The sequence below is a fragment of the Prionailurus bengalensis genome, chromosome E2 (genome assembly GCF_016509475.1).
Source record: "Prionailurus bengalensis isolate Pbe53 chromosome E2, Fcat_Pben_1.1_paternal_pri, whole genome shotgun sequence".
In the NCBI taxonomy this organism is placed as follows: domain Eukaryota; kingdom Metazoa; phylum Chordata; class Mammalia; order Carnivora; family Felidae; genus Prionailurus; species Prionailurus bengalensis.
This window is the reverse complement of record NC_057352.1, coordinates 3,152,367-3,169,760: the sequence shown is the minus strand read 5'-3', so window position 1 is coordinate 3,169,760 and position 17,394 is coordinate 3,152,367. Positions and strand designations below refer to the sequence as shown.

At 57.9% G+C, this 17,394-nt stretch overlaps 2 protein-coding genes across 4 annotated transcripts; both read right to left on the bottom strand.

Moving 5' to 3' along the window:
• Positions 1–1,393: 1,393 nt before the first annotated feature.
• Positions 1,394–6,295, bottom strand: SBK2 (SH3 domain binding kinase family member 2). 3 transcript variants are annotated; one of them, XM_043598256.1, is made up of 5 exons: positions 6,192–6,277; positions 5,498–5,633; positions 4,907–5,161; positions 2,874–3,076; positions 1,394–2,469 (listed from the first exon to the last, which is right to left on the bottom strand). In XM_043598256.1, the coding sequence occupies exons 3-5, from the start codon at positions 5,157–5,159 to the stop codon at positions 1,876–1,878; spliced, it is 1,050 nt and encodes a 349-aa protein (XP_043454191.1). In that variant the 5' UTR covers positions 5,160–5,161; positions 5,498–5,633; positions 6,192–6,277; the 3' UTR covers positions 1,394–1,875. The 3 variants fall into 3 exon arrangements, with proteins under 3 accessions (XP_043454191.1, XP_043454190.1, XP_043454192.1); XM_043598255.1 differs by lacking the exon at positions 5,498–5,633 and having other exon boundaries at positions 6,192–6,295; XM_043598257.1 differs by lacking the exon at positions 5,498–5,633 and having other exon boundaries at positions 6,167–6,244.
• An 815-nt stretch (positions 6,296–7,110) lies between these two features.
• SBK3 (SH3 domain binding kinase family member 3) lies at positions 7,111–15,675 on the bottom strand. The gene is made up of 5 exons (XM_043600969.1): positions 15,638–15,675; positions 12,909–13,011; positions 11,392–11,542; positions 10,677–10,879; positions 7,111–9,119 (listed from the first exon to the last, which is right to left on the bottom strand). The coding sequence occupies exons 1-5, from the start codon at positions 15,673–15,675 to the stop codon at positions 8,418–8,420; spliced, it is 1,197 nt and encodes a 398-aa protein (XP_043456904.1). The 3' UTR covers positions 7,111–8,417.
• Between the last annotated feature and the right edge of the window lie 1,719 nt (positions 15,676–17,394).

Below are 17,394 nucleotides of genomic sequence, written 5' to 3'. Positions count from 1 at the left end.
CAGTATTAAGTTTTATTTAATAAGTAACTAATATTAATTAGCACTGCCCCTGCCCCTTTCAGGCCTTTCCTGGGAATCTTGGTCCTCCTCCCCTGCCCTGGGGCCCCCGACTGGGTGATTATCACTCCCAGTTAATCCTCAGCTGCTGCCACCAATTAACACCCTCTGCCATGCCCGGTTGGGGGGGGGGGTGCTGCCTGCCCCTCCTATCTCCACTCCCCTCTTACCCAGCTCCACCCTGCCCCAGCCACCTCCAGCTTCTTTGGGACACATTCTTGGCGTGATGGCTCAGGCTATTTCAGATTCACGGATAAGATGCCCAGAGGTCCTGATCGTGCCCCCCCCCCCCCGCCGCCGCCACTTATCTACCTCCCTGTCTGGTTCTCTCCAGTGGTACCCTACGCCAGTAAGCTCACCTGGGTTGCCTGGGACAGGGGCCATGTCCCTAGTCCTCTGGATTGAACCTAGATTGAAGGGCTTTGGGGGTCACCCCAAACCCCACCCCCTGCCCATGTAGCACCTTGAGGCCACAGCAGGGGCACTGGAGGGGGTGGTGAAGGCCTGGGAGAGAGTGACACACGATCCAGCTCTGAGTTGTAGCCTTGCTCTGGGCTGGTGGCCAAAGAGGGCGAGGAGAGGAAGACAGAGTGTTTGCAAACAGGGCAGCTGCCAAGAAGGGGCCTGGGTGGAGGGGGGAAGGTGTGAAGGAGAGAGGGGCCCGGCCGGTGACTGGCAGTGGCGCCTGGGTGACTTTCCTCCTGCCGCACACACACACACTCAAGGTCTCACGGACACACAAACAGGCCCGACGTCCACACGCACGGAGCAAGGTGCGTGCAAACTTCCACCCAGTCCCCTCACACACAGGCTCAGACGCTCCGACACACACAACACAATCACATCATCCACAGAGACACAGTCATGCCTCACCGTCTCCCCCCCCCCCCAACCCCCCACGGGCTCAGACGCTCACGGCCACGCTCCAGGCCAGCTCAGGCTCCTATCCACGGATGGCTCTGACGCTCAGTGCCTCTGCTCACACACAGGTCCTTGCAGAAGCAGGCTCACTCACAGACATGCGTGCGGCTGGCCTCTGGCACGCAGCACGGCCACACGGGACCGTTTTCTGCCATTCTTTCCGTCTCTCCCTCCCTCTCTCTCTCTCTCTCTCTCTTCCTGACAACACGGTCCAGCATGTGCATTGCCCTTCTCTTTCCCGAGGTGACAGACCAACAGCATCATGGAGACCTAGGTGCCAGATGAAGTTGGGTGAGAGAAGAGAGGACACATTATCAGGAGGGCGACAGCCTGGCGTGCAGGCAGAAGAACAGGGCAGCGGGAGCAAGTGAAGCCCAGCCTGGGAGGAGAGAAAGACGGGGCAGGAAGACAGGGACACAAACCAGACGGGTTCGTTTATTGTACACGCATTCCCCGGCCCCTTGCTATGGACCAGGACAGAGACAGCTACGTGGGGGACCCCCCAGGACAGGCTGGACCCCTGTCCCCCCGCAGGACACAGACCCATGTGTATGTCACAGAGGGAAGGGGGGCAGAGAGTGAAGACATGCGGCTGCCCGGTGGGGGGTGGGGGGCTTCACTGAGGAGCGGGAGGTGAGGAAATGAGCCAGGAGACCACAGGCAAAGGCAACGGCGTTTGCCAAAGCCCCGGGGCAGATGGCGACGGTGACACGGAGGCCCCCCAGGCCATGCGAGGGACACGGAATGCCCACGCGGGAGGAAAGGAAGGCCGAGAGGGGCAAAGAGGTGAGAGGGAACCCACAAGCCACCCCGTGAAGGCGGAGGAGACCTCAGGATGTGGGGCCCACCCGGCTCCCTTCCAGAGTCTGCAGGAAGGTGGGCTCAGGCTGTGCCCGCTCACTCTCCATCCTCCTGTCCATCCCCCTCATCCACCTCCTCAGCCTCCCCCTCCCGCTGCCTCCAGGGACGCCCCAGGTAGTCCTGGACGGAGCCCACGGGGCTCCTCTTGCGGGGGCGAGGATCCAGCAGCCCCCACAGGAGACTGTCCGCCGCCGGCGTCAGGCCGAACCAGGGCTGCGGACGGTCCTGGGGCTGGCCGGACGCCTGCCAGATGAGGAAGTCGTCGTAGAAGGGGTCGGCCTCCGCCAGGGGCTGGTCCCAGGGGAAGTAGCCGGTGAGGAGGCAGAAGAGCAGGACCCCCAGCGCCCAGGCGTCCAGGGCAGGCTGGATGGGCAGGCCCTCGGGGAGGGGCGGGGGGCAGCAGAGCTCGGGGGCCGTGTAAGGGATGGGCGGCCCGGTCAGGCGCAGCAGGGTCCCGCGGGGCCGCGTGTGGCCGAAGTCGGTCAGTTTGACCCGCTGGCAGGCAGGGTCGCACACCAGCACGTTCTCGGGCTTGACGTCCCGGTACACCAGGCCTCGGGAGTGGATGTGCTCCAGGGCTGAGGCCAGCTGAGCCGCGCAGCGCTGTACGGCCGGCTGCGGGAGGCCCACCTGTGGGGGACCGGCGTCAGGGCCTTCCACCCCGCCCCGCCCCGGCCAACCCCGGGGGAGCGTCTCCCCAGCCCCAGGGACGCCCCGGAGAATGCATGACCTCAGATAAGTCTGCCACGGTGAGGCCTAGTGTGTGACCCCGATGGGCCCAGGGGGGCCTAGTGTGACCCCGTGAGGGCTCCTGTGACCCCCATGAAGCTCAGTGAAACCCAGTGAGGCCTGGGGTGAGTCCATGAGGGCCGGTGAATCTCAGTGGGGGATAGTGTCGGTTCTCTCTCCTCCAAGGAGGCCCCATGAGGGGCCTCGGGGGCTACAGTGAGGCTGGGTGAAGCCCAATTCGGTGAGCGCACTCCTGAGCCCCAGAGGGACACCCTCGGAGGCCTGCTCGGGGTCTACCTACCCACCTTGGGCTGGATGAAGGTGATGAGGTCCCCACACAAGACAGGCTCCGTCAGGAAGCTGTAGGAGGTGGCGGACTCGATGCCGATGCCGTAGGCCGCTACTATGGCCGAATGTGTGCCCAGTGAGAGGCCCACGCAGAACTCATACAGGAAGCCGCGGAGAGACGTGGAGGCCTTTGGGAGTTCCTTCAGGGCCAGGGTAGTGCCTGGGGGCAGCAGAGACAGGTGTGGAAGGAGTCTGAGAGCCCAGGGTCACCTTACCGGCCCCTCAGCCCAGACTCGTCCCCACATGCCGTCGCCGTGTCTTCCAATCCCTGCCTCCCTACCCTGCCCATCCCAGATGGCCACAAAAACACTGCCAGCGGTAATGACCGTAATAATGCAGGCATTCGGTGAGTTTCTGCCCCGCTGTCTCAGAGCAGACGGAGGGGAGCCCCATAGACCGAACTCAGAACCTCACATGACCTAGTTTGCAAAGCCCCTCATCCCAACAAAACCCCGGGCACAAAAGCCACGTCGAAGGCAGTGGGAGAAAATATGTCCTGCACTGGGGAATCGATCTGATCAAGGAGGAATTCTAAGGAGGTTGTCACCCATGCAAGCCATTTCCTGGAACGAAGTTCCCCGAAGCCAGGAACTCTGGTGGCTTCCATTTTTTGATTCCCCAGCAGCCGTGAGGGCCCAGCCTCCTGCATCAGGAGGCCGTGCGTGATGCAGAGAGGTCACCTCCTCACCTAAAACGCTGACCATTCTCTTCCCACCCCCCAGCCGGATGCAGCGGCGCCTTTTCTGACCGTCTGCAAGTACCCTGGATTCCCGCCATCATGGCACATGCCACCTTCTATTTTGATGGTACCCGTCCCTCTGCGCTCGCTCTGCGCTGTGAGCCCTCAGGGGCTCTGGGTCTCTACCTCGATGCCCCCACTGCCTCCCAGCGTGGGGCAGGCACCCAGAAGGTCGAATGAAGCAGTGCCCGCCCCCCGTGTCCCCATTACTGCCGGTGCCTCAACGTTCTGCGACGACTCACGTCTGCATCTCTGTCTGCCTGTGTCTCCGTCATGGGCTGAACTGTGCACCCCCCGCTCCCCAACTCCTGACGTCGGGGTCCTCACTCCCAGTTTCACAGAACATAACTGTATTTGGAGATAGGGTCTCGAAGAGGTAAAATGAGGTCACAGTCCACCGCGACTGGCGTCCCTATAAAGGGAGGGAGCTGGACACAGACACGCACACGTGAGGACACTGGGAGAAGACGGCCGTGTGCAAGCCAAGGAGAGAGGCCTCGGAGGAGACTGAGTCTGCCCACACCAGGGTCTCGGACTTCCGGCCCCCACAGGTGTGAGCAAACAAATCCCTATGTTTTCAGCCGCCCTGGTCCGTGGGGCCTTGTCTGGGCCGCCCAAGCATGCCGGCACTGTCTCTGTCCCTACCCATCCTGGAGCTCCTCCTTGAAGGCAGGGCTGACTCAGATTCATCTCTGGCTTCCAGGCAGCAACCACCCAGGACAGGGCAGAGCCCCCAAGGTGGCCTTGGAAGCCCGAATTGACACCGACTCCGAGTCCATCCATACTGTCCCTGTTTCAGGGGAAGGACAGAGGATGTGTTCACACTGGCAGAAAGGTAACAGACGGGGGGTGGGGGCAGCGTGCCCTGCAGGCCCACTGTGCACCAGCCTTGCTAAGTACCTGGCAGACGGCACGCGTCCGCATCATCCCCATGGCGACCGCTAAGCTGGCCACATGTGAGCACCAGAGGGAGGGACTCTGTCTTGCTCCCCTTTCTTACCGGCAACTCGAGCCATCGACATACGCTCAGAGAAAAACACAGTCTTTCCAGAGAAGGAATCATCACCCGCATTTCCAAAGGAGGAGGCCGAGGCTCAGAGAGGGTAGGGAACTTCCCAAGAACACACAGCCCGGAAGGGGCAGAGGCAACGCTTGGTTCATGTTTATGGACTCCCCGGCCTCGGCTAGCTTCTGCCGGGGCCCAGTCCGCCACCCTCTGCCCCTCCAGTATCTGTCTCCAGGCCCTGGTACCTTTCTGGCGATGGGTGACCAGCAGGACCCGGCCGAAGCGGCCCTGGCCCAGGGGACGCACTTGCTGGTAAAGCTCGTCCACCTCGGCTCGGACCAGAGTCTGGGCACTTAGCGCCATCATGTCCTCTAGCTCCAGGGCTGCCTCCTGGCCCTGCCGGAGCTCCTCTGCCGTGAGGCCCCCTAGGTCCTCCTCGGCCAAGTTCTCCGCAGCCCCCGTCTCCACCTGTTCCTCATCTGACTGTTTGCCGGGCATCTCTGCAGGGCAGAGTAGAGACAGTGACCCAGGGCTGAGGTCCTGCTAGACCTGGGGCCCAAGGGACGAGGGGCTGCGAGTCTGGCCTCCTGGGCCTGAGGGAGGAGGGGGCTGGGGGGGGGGGCTAGACTCCTGGGGCTAGGGGCTCATTGGCACTCCCCACTGTGACTCAGTCTCTCTCTTCATTAGCCGCATCTGAGGAGTGGGGAGACCAGTTGCGGGTTGGGGTGAGGTCAAGCCTAAGGTCACAGATATCTCTCGCCCCTGCCCCCACATCCCTGCGCCACCCAATGGCCCAAGGGTGAAAGATGAACCAGATAACTCGAGACACCCCCCACCTTGTTTCCAAAGCAAACAGACTTGGGCCCTGGGGGTGGATGAGTAGCCTCTTTCGCCTAAGAGCAAACAGGTGTTCTCTGCCTCCAGGGGCTGGGGAGGGCGACTGCGCACGCCAGGCCGTGGGGACGCTGGGACCTGGATGGGAGCAAGCACTTGGGAGAAGTCCCCAAGTCCTTGAGACGCCTGGGGTCCAGCTCTGACCTTACTCCTCCTCTCTCAGACCCAGGAGTCCTGGCCCCCAGGACCTGCTCCCTCAGACCCAGGAGTCCTGCCCCAGCCCCTCCTCCCTCAGATTCAGGACTCCAGGCTCCCTCTCGTCTCCTCCCTCAGACCGACTCCAGGCCACCACCCTCCTCCCCGCTCAGACCCAGGACTCCAGTCCCTCAGCACCTCCTCCCTCAGACCCAGGAGTCCAGACCAACCACAACCACCCCCAGCTCCCTCCTCCCTCAGACCGGGACTCTGGACCACCAGCCCACCCCTCTCCTGAACCTTATATGACTCACACATCTTTTGACTCCCAGACTCTCTTTCCCTAACACTCAACCACCCTACGGCCTCAAAGTTCAGCCCGGGCCCTCTGAGGGACCTAGGACTGTGGCCAACTGCCCGGCTTCACTATCAGGTGCTGCCCACCTCACACGGCTTAACCCTTGCCTCCTCCTGACCTGGGCTCCGGCCTCCAAGCCTCACCTTCTCCAAAGCTTGCCCGACCCTTCGCTGCCTGCTGTGGTCAGTGCCCAGCACTAGATCCCATGCCAGCAGAGGCCTGCCCGGGAGCAGACCCCGCCCCCACCTAGGGGGTCGTAGGCCCCGCCCCTGGCCCCGCCCCTTCTACCCCACTGGGGCCAGAGCGACATCGTGTGTTGACTCCTAGAACTGGCTGCTGTCAGAAATGTGTCCCAGACCCAGGCCCCCAGCCCCCTCCTCCCTCAGACCTGGGAGTCCAGGCTCCAGCCCCTCCTCCCTCAGACCTGGGAGCCCAGGCCCCCAGCGCCTCCTCCCTCAGACCCAGGAGTCCGGGCTCCCATTCGCCTCCTCCCTCAGATCCAGGAGTCTAGGCCACCAGCCCCTCCTCCCTCAGACCCAGAAGCTCAGGCCCCCAGCCCCTCCTCCCTCAGATCCTCCTCCCTCAGACCCAGGACTCTAGGACCCCAGTGCCCCCTCCCTCAGACCCAGGAGTCCGGGCCACTGTAGAGGATGACATCATTTATCTTGCTTGCCCCTGCCTTGACCCCACCCAGCTGCCCCATCAATGCCCCATTGACAGGTCAGACACAAGTGTTTGGTGAGGGGTGTCCAGGGGATGAGACACTGGGGTCCTGTTTGGGGAAAGGATGAGACAACGAGATTCCAGAACGATGCAGTGAGAGATGATCTCAGACTTGGGGCAGAGGGGAAGCAGGTGGTGGAGCAACTGGGAAGGGAGGGGAGGGGAGGGGAGGGGAGGGGAGGGGAGGGGAGGTCTGCGTTCTGAATCCGAAGACTTTAAAGTTGGAGGGAGGGGGTAGGCAGAATCTCCAGGGTCTGAGGGAGGAGGGGCCGGGGCCTGGGATGTCACATCTCCTCGCCAGGTTTACAGCAAGAGGACCACTGTGGACTCACTTCATTTTTTTTTTTTTTAATAAACCTTTATTTCAGAATAACGTTAGATTTCCAGGACAGCCTGAAAGATGGTGCTGAGAACTGCCGGGCCGTCCCCCGCTCCCCACCAGGTTGATATCTGACACAGCCAACGACCCCACATTTGTCCAAACAAAGAAATCATCACTCAGACACCTCCGCCAACAACCTTACTCTGTCCCCGGGTCCAATCCAGGACACCACACTGTGCTTGGTGGACCCACGTGTTTAAGTCTAGAAGGCACGAGGGACAGATTCCCGTGGAGGGAGCAGTTCCCATTCCTGACTCTGCCAGGTGCCGGGGCCAGATGCACGCAGCCCCTGCCCTGCAGGTGTGAAGCATCATAAGCAAGGGGTACGTGTGCCTGCGTGTGCGTCGTGGGGCACACGGCTCCCAGCCTGGCCCAGGTGAATGCACGGTCTTCCAAAGCAGCTGTGACCCTCCACATGGACGGCTCTGAGGTCCACACGCCTGGGACAGTCACACACCTTGGTGCTCTGTGCTCGTAGGGAGCCAGCGCAGGGCACTCGCCATGTGGGAGCAGAAAGGATGTCGAAACAGAAAACAAAAACAAAAACAAGTCCATCCTGGACAGCACAGGAGGTGAGGCCGAAAAAGATGGGAGACACAGGTCACCCGGATAAAAGTTCCCGAGTCTGGAGAGGGCCTGGGGAGAGGTCCACTTCTTGGAGGCACTGAGCTGCGGACAACAGCATTCTTGGGGAGGACGCAAGAAGTAGCTGCCGGAAGTGTGTGTGTGTGTGTGTGTGTGTGTGTGTGTATTTAGGTCCAGAAAGAATGAGTGACTTCCCCAATATGTCACCCAGAGCCCCGGGAAATGGGAGAAGGAGATGAGGTGTCCGTTATCAGGTTTCAGTCAGATCCTGAAAGCCCAGATTTAGTGACAGGGACAGTGAGCGTCAACCGGGTCTTGGTGGGGATGAGTGACCCCATCAGAAGTCCATGATGAGGGTTCAGCACGTCCCTGCACTGCAGAAATGCGTCTGCGGAAACAGTGCCTTCCTTCAAGAAGACACATTCAGGACAGAAGGAAGAGGGGCTGGGGGCTAGACTCCTGGGTCTGAGGGAGGAGGGGCTGGGTCTTGGGCTCCCGGGTCCTCAGCTGAGAGGGAAATTGTGCGCCCCAGTCCAGCCCTCAGCAGGGTGAGATGCAGTATGTTCCATCCCTGTCCTCCGGGGAGCAGCTGTCTCCATCCAGGTGGCCAGGGTTGGGGGAGGGAGGCTGCGGGAGGGGCCTCTGGCCCAGGCTGTGGCCACCTGTCTCAGTCACCTGGTCAGGGAGCTCCCCCATCTGTCCCCATCCTCCTGCCACCTTTGCCCTCCTGCTCCTGCTCCTCCTCCTCCTCCTCTGTCCCCTCTTCCAGGCTCGCTCCCCCCTCTTCCTCCTCCTCCCCATCTTCACCAGACATGTCCCCCAAGCCCCCAGACCCCTCTCTGTTCCTCTCTAACCCCCAGTCATCCCCCAAGAAGTCCAGGACAACCAGCGGGGGGCTCCTAGTCTCGGGATCCAGGTCTAGAAGCCCCTGGAGCAATGCCAGAGCTGGGGGAGCAAACTGGTCCCAAGGGGGGGGTGGTTGAGGCGGCTGGGGCCTGGTGGTCAGCCAGCCAGCAAAGGCCTCGAACTCGGGGTCAGGGGCCAGTGCCACATCCCAAGGGAAACAGGCAGTGGCAGCGCAGAAGAGAAGCACCCCCAGGCCCCAGGAGTCCACCGCTGGGCGCAGGGGCAGGGTGTCAGGTGGCAGCAAGAGGCAGAGCTCGGGTGGGGCGGAGGGCAGTGGCCCTGGTGGGGCAGGGGTTGGACTGCCCTCGGGCCGGGTCAGACCTAGGTCACCTAGGGCCACACGGCTGCAGACAGGGTCAAAGACCAGCACGTTGTCTGGCTTGACATCTGCGTGGACCAGCCCCCGGCCATGGAGGAAGTCCAGGGCTCCGGCTAGCTGGGCCACCACCCTCTTCACCAGCAGCTCTGGGAGGCCCTGGGGTCAAGGAGAGATGAAAGTCAGGCTCCTTCTTTATTTTGTTTCTTGGGGTTCAAGAATTCAGAACCTCAGACCAGTGGCTACCTCTAGTGTCTCCACCGCACCCCTAACACCTTCTCCAGATTATCCTCAGCCACAATCTGCAGCCGCCCTGCACTCTAACCCCCACGTATGTCTCACTGGAACCCCAGACTGAACCAGAAGCTCTTTTAGCTTCCACCAAGGTTTCTCCTAACCCTGATACTCAGACCCACTCCTTACATTTCTTATCTCCTCTAGCCCTACCACCCAGATCTCCAATGGGAACCCAAATCTCATATTTTATCCTAAGTTTAGTCCTTACTAATTTAGATCCTGTATCTAACTCAGACCCCAATCTAAAGTCAGTTTATTTCATCAGTCAATTGAGAAATCTATCTATCAAGCTAGCCGGGCAGCTAGTCAGCAATCCATCCATCCAACCTCTCATCCAGTCAACAATCTACACAGCAGGGTTTCTGCTTAACATCCTTTCCACCAGCAAGTCAGCAATCCAGTGATTTATTCAAATATTTAATAACCAAAATCCATCCATTCTTCCTTGCTTCCTTCCATGTATCTACCATCCACCCATCCATCCATCCGTCCGTCCATCCATCCATCCATCTGTCCATCCATCCATCCATCCATCCGTCCATCCATCCACCCATCCATCCATCCATCCATCCATCCATCCATCCATCCATCTGTCCGTCCATCCATCCACCCATCCATCCTTCAATCCATCCATCCACCCATCCACCCACCCACCCGTCCACCCGTCCACCCGTCCGTCCGTCCATCCATCCACCCACCCACCCATCCATCCATCCATCCATCCGTCCGTCCATCCATCCACCCATCCATCCTCCCACCCACCGATCTTTCCACCCACCCATCTTTTCATCCATGCATCTTTCCAACCATCCATCCATCCACCCATCCATCCATCCATTCATCTGTCTCCCTCCCTTCTCTTTTTCCATCTGTTTGTCTCCAACCCTATCTCAAATCCAAAATCTATTCTTAAAGATGGTCTCACTCTAATCTTCAAACTCATGTGCCCCCAGAATCTCATGGATTCAGTCCTGACCTGGTCTCCTCACCAGAGGAAACCTCAGTACAGCCCATCTCCAACTCAGTCTGTATACATATCCTTACCCATCCCTGTCTCACTCTGCAACCCCATCAATACTTTTCACACCCATTACCATTCTATAATCAAACATAAACTCAACCCACCCAACTTCACACACTCCCAACCCCAGTGCCAATTAAAATCCCACCCTAACTTCATCCCCAACCCCAAATCCAACCCCCTGCCCATGCAAACCTGCGTTGAGTGGTCGGGTGGCTTAAGGTTAGAGTTAGGCATGGGATTGCACTGACAATTAGAAATAAGGAGGTTGTCTGGGGGCTTAGGACAGAGCGAGCTTGAAGACGGATTTGGGTGTCAGGATTGGTGATAGGAGTGGGTTAGGGACAGAGCTGTACATGGGATAAGCAGTCCCGACCTTTGTCCCCAACCTGCCTCACCCGTTCCTGCAGCATCCCACTGAGGTCTCCATACGGTGCATACTCCTGGGCAAAGGCAAAGTGTCGGGGGGTCTGCAGGGGTCCTGCTAGGGTCTGGAGTAAGCCTGGGTGTGATGAGACGCAGCGGCCCACACAGAACTCTCTCAGAAAGGTGGTTCTCAGGACCATGTCTCGACGCAGGAGCTTCAGGGCCACAGCAGGACCTGCCGGGGAAATGGGTGCAGAAGGGAACTCAGGGAGCCCTGATCTTTGCTGTGGGGCCTTAGGCAAACTGCCTAACCTCTCTGAGCCTCAGATGTTTCATGTGCAAAAACAGGAGTGGCAGTGTCTGACCTCTCTGTGCTTCCAGTTTGTCCCTGTATGAAGTAGGGGTTGAAGGTGACCTTCCCTGAGGACTCTTCCTGCTCTGTGTGGCCTTGCACAACGGTCTTACCCTCTTTGAACCTCAGTTTTGTCTCGAATAAAGTAGGGGACGTGGTGACTTGAGTTCCAATCCAAGCTGCCTTCCTGCCTTGCTGCGTGGCCTCAGGAAAGTCTCTTACCTTCTTTGGATGAGCTCGGTTTATTGGAGGACCAAAGAGCTCTTAACTTTCTGAGAACCCCCATCCAGATGAAGGGCTCCCATCATCTCCTGAGGATGCTCCTTGTCTCAGTGGCTTCTGAGAACCCTATTATGGGGAAGTTCTAGGGTCTGCCCTTTGGTGGTCCAACTCACCTCCTTGGCGAGGCCGGGCAAGGAGTACGCGGCCATAGGAGCCAGAGCCAAGCTTTCGGATGAGGCGGTACTGAACACGCAGATTTCTCAGTGGGGTCACCCTGGTGGCTGTCAGCTCCACGAGCCGTTGGAGGGCCGTAGCTGTGTCCTCCTGTAGGAGAGGAGTAGAAGTGGGGAGGGGGTGAGTCTGGGGCCCACTGAGAGCAGTGGGGGAAATTGGAGGCCCAGCCTCTGATGTGGGGTGCCAGGGTTATAGGGTCATTGTCCCCGGGGAGGAGGATGAGTCATAATGACTCACTGGCCTTAGGGCCACCTGTTTTTGTGTCCTAGCGGGGTTAAGGGTGATTGTCTCGGAGACCCTGCCCACCTCCATCAGTGGGAACCACCAGGAGCCCCCCGCCCAGGTTGGGACTGTGCCCTCAGCCGACACAACCCCCACCCCACCCGATTCTCTCTCCATCCTCCTCATCCAGTGCTTTGTTCTTTCTTTCTGAGCCTATTTCCCTGGCAGCCTCGGTCTTGCTGTGTATCCTTGGGTTTGCGTCATTCTGGGTCTCTGATGTTTCTGTTTCCCGGTCTCTTCCATTACTCTCTGTGTGTCTGCTCACTGCCCCTCCGTGTGTCTATCTCCGACTCTGTTTTTCTGCATCTCTGTCTGCCTTTCCCTCGTCTCCCGGCTCTCACCTCTGGGTCCCCATCCTCATGGTTCTCGGGGTCCCTTAGCTCCATGTCGGGGTCCCCTGGTGTCAGCCGGCCCTTGAGCAAGCACCTCCTGTCTGGGTCCACAGAGCCCCACCGGCCCTACAGGCCCAGCAGAGCTGAGATCTAGAGCCCGTGTCAAAGGGCCTGTCTCGATCTCCCCCTGCCTGGTCAGGATTTCTGTGACATCCTCCGCCCGACTTTTGCCTCCTTGTCGGCCCTGGTCTCTGTGTGTCCGTCTGTCTATCCTGCCGGCCTCTCTCTCCCTCTCAAACCTCCTTGCCCTCTCTGACCTCGCGGTATCGTTGCTTCTGTGTGATTATCTTTCTCAGTCTCTCTCTCCTCCCTCCCTGTCCCGGCTCTCAGGCCTCAGGGTGGGTCTCCCTGCCCCTTCTCTCGTCCCCACTGTTGTCCCCACTGTCTGTCATTCAGGATAGTCCACACTCCGTGGCCCCCCGTTCTTCCTTGTCTCTACTTTTCTGTTCTCCCGCTCGGCCTCACTCTGGCCTGCTCTCCCGAGTGTCTCTCTGTCTCACTCTTCCTGCCTTTGTTCCTGACTCTCTCTCTCAGAGCCTTTGTCCCTCCCTTTCTCTGAGCCCGGGACAGGGGTGTGTGTGACAGCTCAGAGACATCCTGTCCCCCCCACACCCCTCCCTCACCCCCTCTGACTCGCTGCCCCCCTCCCTCCCCCTTCCAAACTTAGACCAGCTTGGACTCTGGGCTCTGGTCCCAGGACAGAGGGGACAAAACGTATTGTGAACCCCCAAGGGCCAGGCCTGAGGGCAGTGGGAAAAGGGGAGACAGGCCCCTTCACATACCTTACTTGGGATGGGATATCCAGAGCTCCGTGCATTCTGTCTTCCTCCATGGGATGGGGGTCTGGCCTCCAGGAACCAGGGAGACCATTCCCAAAGTCCCGTTCTTTAATATTGAGTCCCCAGCCCCCTCCTCCCTCAGACCAGGAGGAGTTCAGACCCTCATGCTCCTCCTCCCTCAGACCAGGAGTCCAGGCCCCCAGCCCCTCCTCCCTCAGACCCAGGAGTCCAGACCCCCCAACCCCCTCCTCCCTCAGACCCAGGAGTCCAGACTCCAGACCCTCCTCCCTCAGACCCAGGAGTCCAGACCTCCCAACCCCCTCCTCCCTCAGACCCAGGAGTCCAGGCCCCCCAACCCCCTCCTCCCTCAGACCCAGAAGTCCTGCCCCCAGCCCCTCCTCCCTCAGACCCAGGAGTCCTGGCCCCCAGCCCTTCCTCCCTCAGACCAGGAGTCCAGACCCCCAGCCCCCTCCTCCCTCAGACCCAGAAGTCCAGGCACCCAGCTCCTCCCCTCTCAGACCCAGGAGTCCAGACTCCAGACCCTCCTCCCTCAGACCAGGTTGTCCAGAACCCAGCCCCTCCTCCCTCAGACCCTGGAGTCCTGCCCTCTAGCCCCTCCTCCCTCAGACCCTGGAGTCCTGCCCCCAGCCCCCTCCTCCCTCAGACCCAGGAGTCCTGCCCCCAGCCCCCTCCTCCCTCAGACCCAGGACTCCAGGCCCCCAGTCTCCTCCTCCCTCAGATCTAGGAGTCCTGGGTTCTCTTCCCTCAGACCCAGGAGTCCTGCCCCCAGCCCCTCCTCCCTCAGACCCAGGAATCCAGACCCCCAGCCCCTCCTCCCTCAGACCCAGGGGCTCTAATAGCCAAGAGATGCACTGGGCAAAAGGACTTCTTTCCTGGCCTCAGCATCTGCTCTGAGCCTGGCTCTGTGCAGGGTGTGGGGTGGGGCTTTACCCTGGATCCTCCCAGCCATCCAAAAAAGGATGGACATTTAGCCCCAGTTTTCAGAGCAGGAAACTGAGGTTCTGAGCTGGGATCACCTTACACAAGGTCACAGGGGGAGGAGGAGATCGTGGGACCTGAGCCAGGTCGGAGTGACTCACAGCCCTGTTGTGTGCCCAACTCGGTTTCACTACTACTACAGCCCTGCTATTAATAAAGACACAGCAACAACGTTACCCAGACTCTGGAAGGATCCTGAGAAACTGGCTACGATGTTGCCCCTGGGAACCCGGGAGGGGGAGGGGGGTAGTGCGGGCAGAGAGAGAGGCAGAGAGAGAACTCTTCCCTCTTTGATTTTTTTTTGGGGGGGGGCGTTGGTTGTGAAAAGTTGCAAACATGCAGAAACGTCGAAAGAATGCCACCCTGACCAGACTTTACATGTTCACTTTCTTCAGCACTCTCTTTTCTTTTGGGGGGGAATGAAGTGTTTTAAAGTCAATTACAGCCTAGGGATATCTTTCTGGGTTCAGGGGTATGCTGCTGGTGTTTGCTTTCAAATATTCCAGCGAGAGAAAATCCAAGAATGCATGGAGGGTTGGAGTGGGGGGGTGGGGGGAATGCCGAGACAGGAAGGGGACTTGGGCGCGTGGCTCAGCGAGAAAAAAGGGATCTCTTTCACTCTTTAGTTCTGGTTATGCTGGACATTTTTCCTCCTAAAGAGCTAAAAGTCGCCAAATACACCGCAAGTGTCATAAGAAATTCTTGCAACACTGGGGTTGACATCTCTATGAAAGCAAGGATCATTTCCAGGTCAAGCGCGATGCTATTATCATTGCCTCTAATAGCATTAGCAATAATTCCTTAAAACCAGCTCAGAGGCAGTCTTATTCCCTTTCCCCCTGTTTGTCCCAACAAGTCCCCTATTCCTGCTGCCGTTGGGTCCGTAATCAGTGTCAACACACAGCTTTGGGGGAACTTGTCATTGCCGTGCCTTTCATCCTGTGGATTTTTTTTCCCCCACAGCGTATGTTACCTATTCAAAAACCAAAGCTGAAATGAATAAATACAGTGGTGACTATTCAATGCTTATCAGATGCCAAATGCCAGGCTCTGGCCTTTTTTTTTTTTTTTTTTTTTAATTCAAGATTGTGGAGTCCTCCCGACAAGCTCTGGACGGGTACAGTGATGCTTTCCAATGTACTAGTGGGGAAACTGAGGCCAGGAGCAGCGGAGCCATTGGCCAGCAGACAGAGCCTGGGCCAGGACTCCGTGCGGCTCTGAGGACTCCAGGCCGCTCTCTGCTCCCTGCCCAGGTAGCTTGAGTGAGCCAGAGCCCTGGTGTCCCATCAGAGCTGAGCTTCTCCACTGCCCACTAGGACCGGACTCGGGGCCGGATGTGTGCACGCAGGGGGCCGAGGGGACTCTGCAGCTGTTCCTCCTGGGTCTCCTGGGAGGGGCGTGAGAGGGGACGCTGGTGCAGGGCTCTGGCTCTCCCCAGCCCCCTGACAGGCTCACCGATGATCCGGGGAGCTTTGCACTTCCCCATTTAGCAACGCCACCCCACAGGGTCACCCGGAGTGACCCGGAGGAGGCAGGTGTGGGTGGGGGAGGCTCCAGTCCTGGCCCCACGGGGCACACGCCCCTCATCAAAGCTGGCCTCTAGGCCTCCCGCCTTCCTTCTCCTGTGTCTCCTGTCTGCCAGTCCCCAAGGGCTCCTCCAATGACTGTCCTCCTGGCTCAGTCCCTCCTGGCTGAGTGAGTACTCCTTGACAAGTGTCCAAATGCCCCCATACCTCAGCGTCCTCCTAATGAAATGGGAGTAATTGCGCATTCTACCCAGAGCATTATTGTTAAAGAAACACTTGACATGCTATATTTTAAATATATCATATATTGTACATAATAATCTATGTAATATACAGGACCATGTGTATAATTATATTATGTATTATATATATCATTATCTATTATATAGAGTATATATCTTATATATATATTATATGTATATTAAGTTTTTATTTATTTATTTTGAGAGAGAGAGAGAGAGAGAGGCAGAGAGAGAGAGAGAGAGAGAGAGAGGGAGAAAGAATCCCAAGCAGGCTCCCCACTGTCAGTACAGAGCCTGATATCGGGCTTGAACCCATTAACCGTGAGACCATGGCCTAAGCCAAAATCAAGAGTCGGATGCTCAACAGATTGAGTCATTCGGGTGCCCTGTTATTACTATTTTTTTTACGTTTATTTATTTTTGAGAGACAGAGCACGAGCAGGGGAGGGGCAGAGAGAAGGAGACACAGAATCCGAAGCAGGCTCCAGGCTCTGAGCTGTCAGCACACAGCCTGACTCAGGGCTCGAACTCATGGACCGCAAGATCGTGCCCGGAGCCAAACTCGGACACTGTAACCGACTGAGCCACCCAGTCGTCCTAGGTGCCCTGTTATTCATTTCAAAATGCATTTGTGGGCGCCTGGGTGGCTCAGTTGGTTAAGCGACCGACTCTTGGTTTCTGCTCAGGTCATGGTCTCGCAGTTCATGAGGTCAGGCTCCTTGCTAACAATGCTGAGCCTGCTTGGGATTCCCTCTCTCCCTCTCTCTGCTCCTCCCTGGCTCCTCCCTCTCGCTCCCTTGCTCTCACAGTAAATAAATAAATAAATAAAACTTAAAAATGCATTTGCTACATATATATATACACACAGGAATAACTGCTGTAGCCGGTCTCCTTGCATGTTGTTAAATGTTGCATAAATAGTATCACGTCTGTGACCTTCTGCAGCTTGCTTTTGTTTGTGAGTTTCATCTGCACCGTACTTGGAGCTCAAGCTCTTTCCCTTGCAAAGATGTTGCATATTCTAGTGTATGAACACGCTCTCGTTGATGGACCCATTCTTCCAATGAGGGACACTTTACCTTTCCTCCAGTATTGTGCTCTTTCAAGTAGGGTTGCAAAAAATATTTGCAGACACGTTGCCTTGTGCTCAAGGGCCCACTTTCTCTGGTCCTGCCACATGCTCTCCAAGGCGGTTGTATCTGGCATTGGCCTTTTGTTATTTTTTTGAGTTCACAGGCCCCTTTGAGAATCTGAAGAAAGACATAGAGACTTGCACTGCCCAACACAGAAGCCACCAGCCACGTGTGGCTCTTAAGCACTTGAAACGTGGCTGGTCCAAATTGAGAACTCCTGTGAGTGTCAAATTGACCTTGGATTTCAAAGACTTAGCACCAAAAAGAGAATGTAAACGATCTCCCTGATGGTTTTCATATTAATTGCATGATGACCTGATAATGTTTGGGATGTACGGTCGATTGCGCCAATCGTGGATTTCGTGTTTGCAAACTCGCCTACTCCCTAAAAATTTTCTGTAGCCCTCATATCAAGTCCCGGCACTCTGATGGGCATGTGCGGGGCTGCGAAAGATCTGAGCCACCGACACCCACGTTTCCAGCTGTGGCGGTGCACGGAGACCCTCTGCCTTCTTGCCTCACCTCTCGCCCTGTTAACAAGTGTCCTTTCTGCAGCCTGGTTAGTGCCACATTGTCCGCAGTCTGGTGC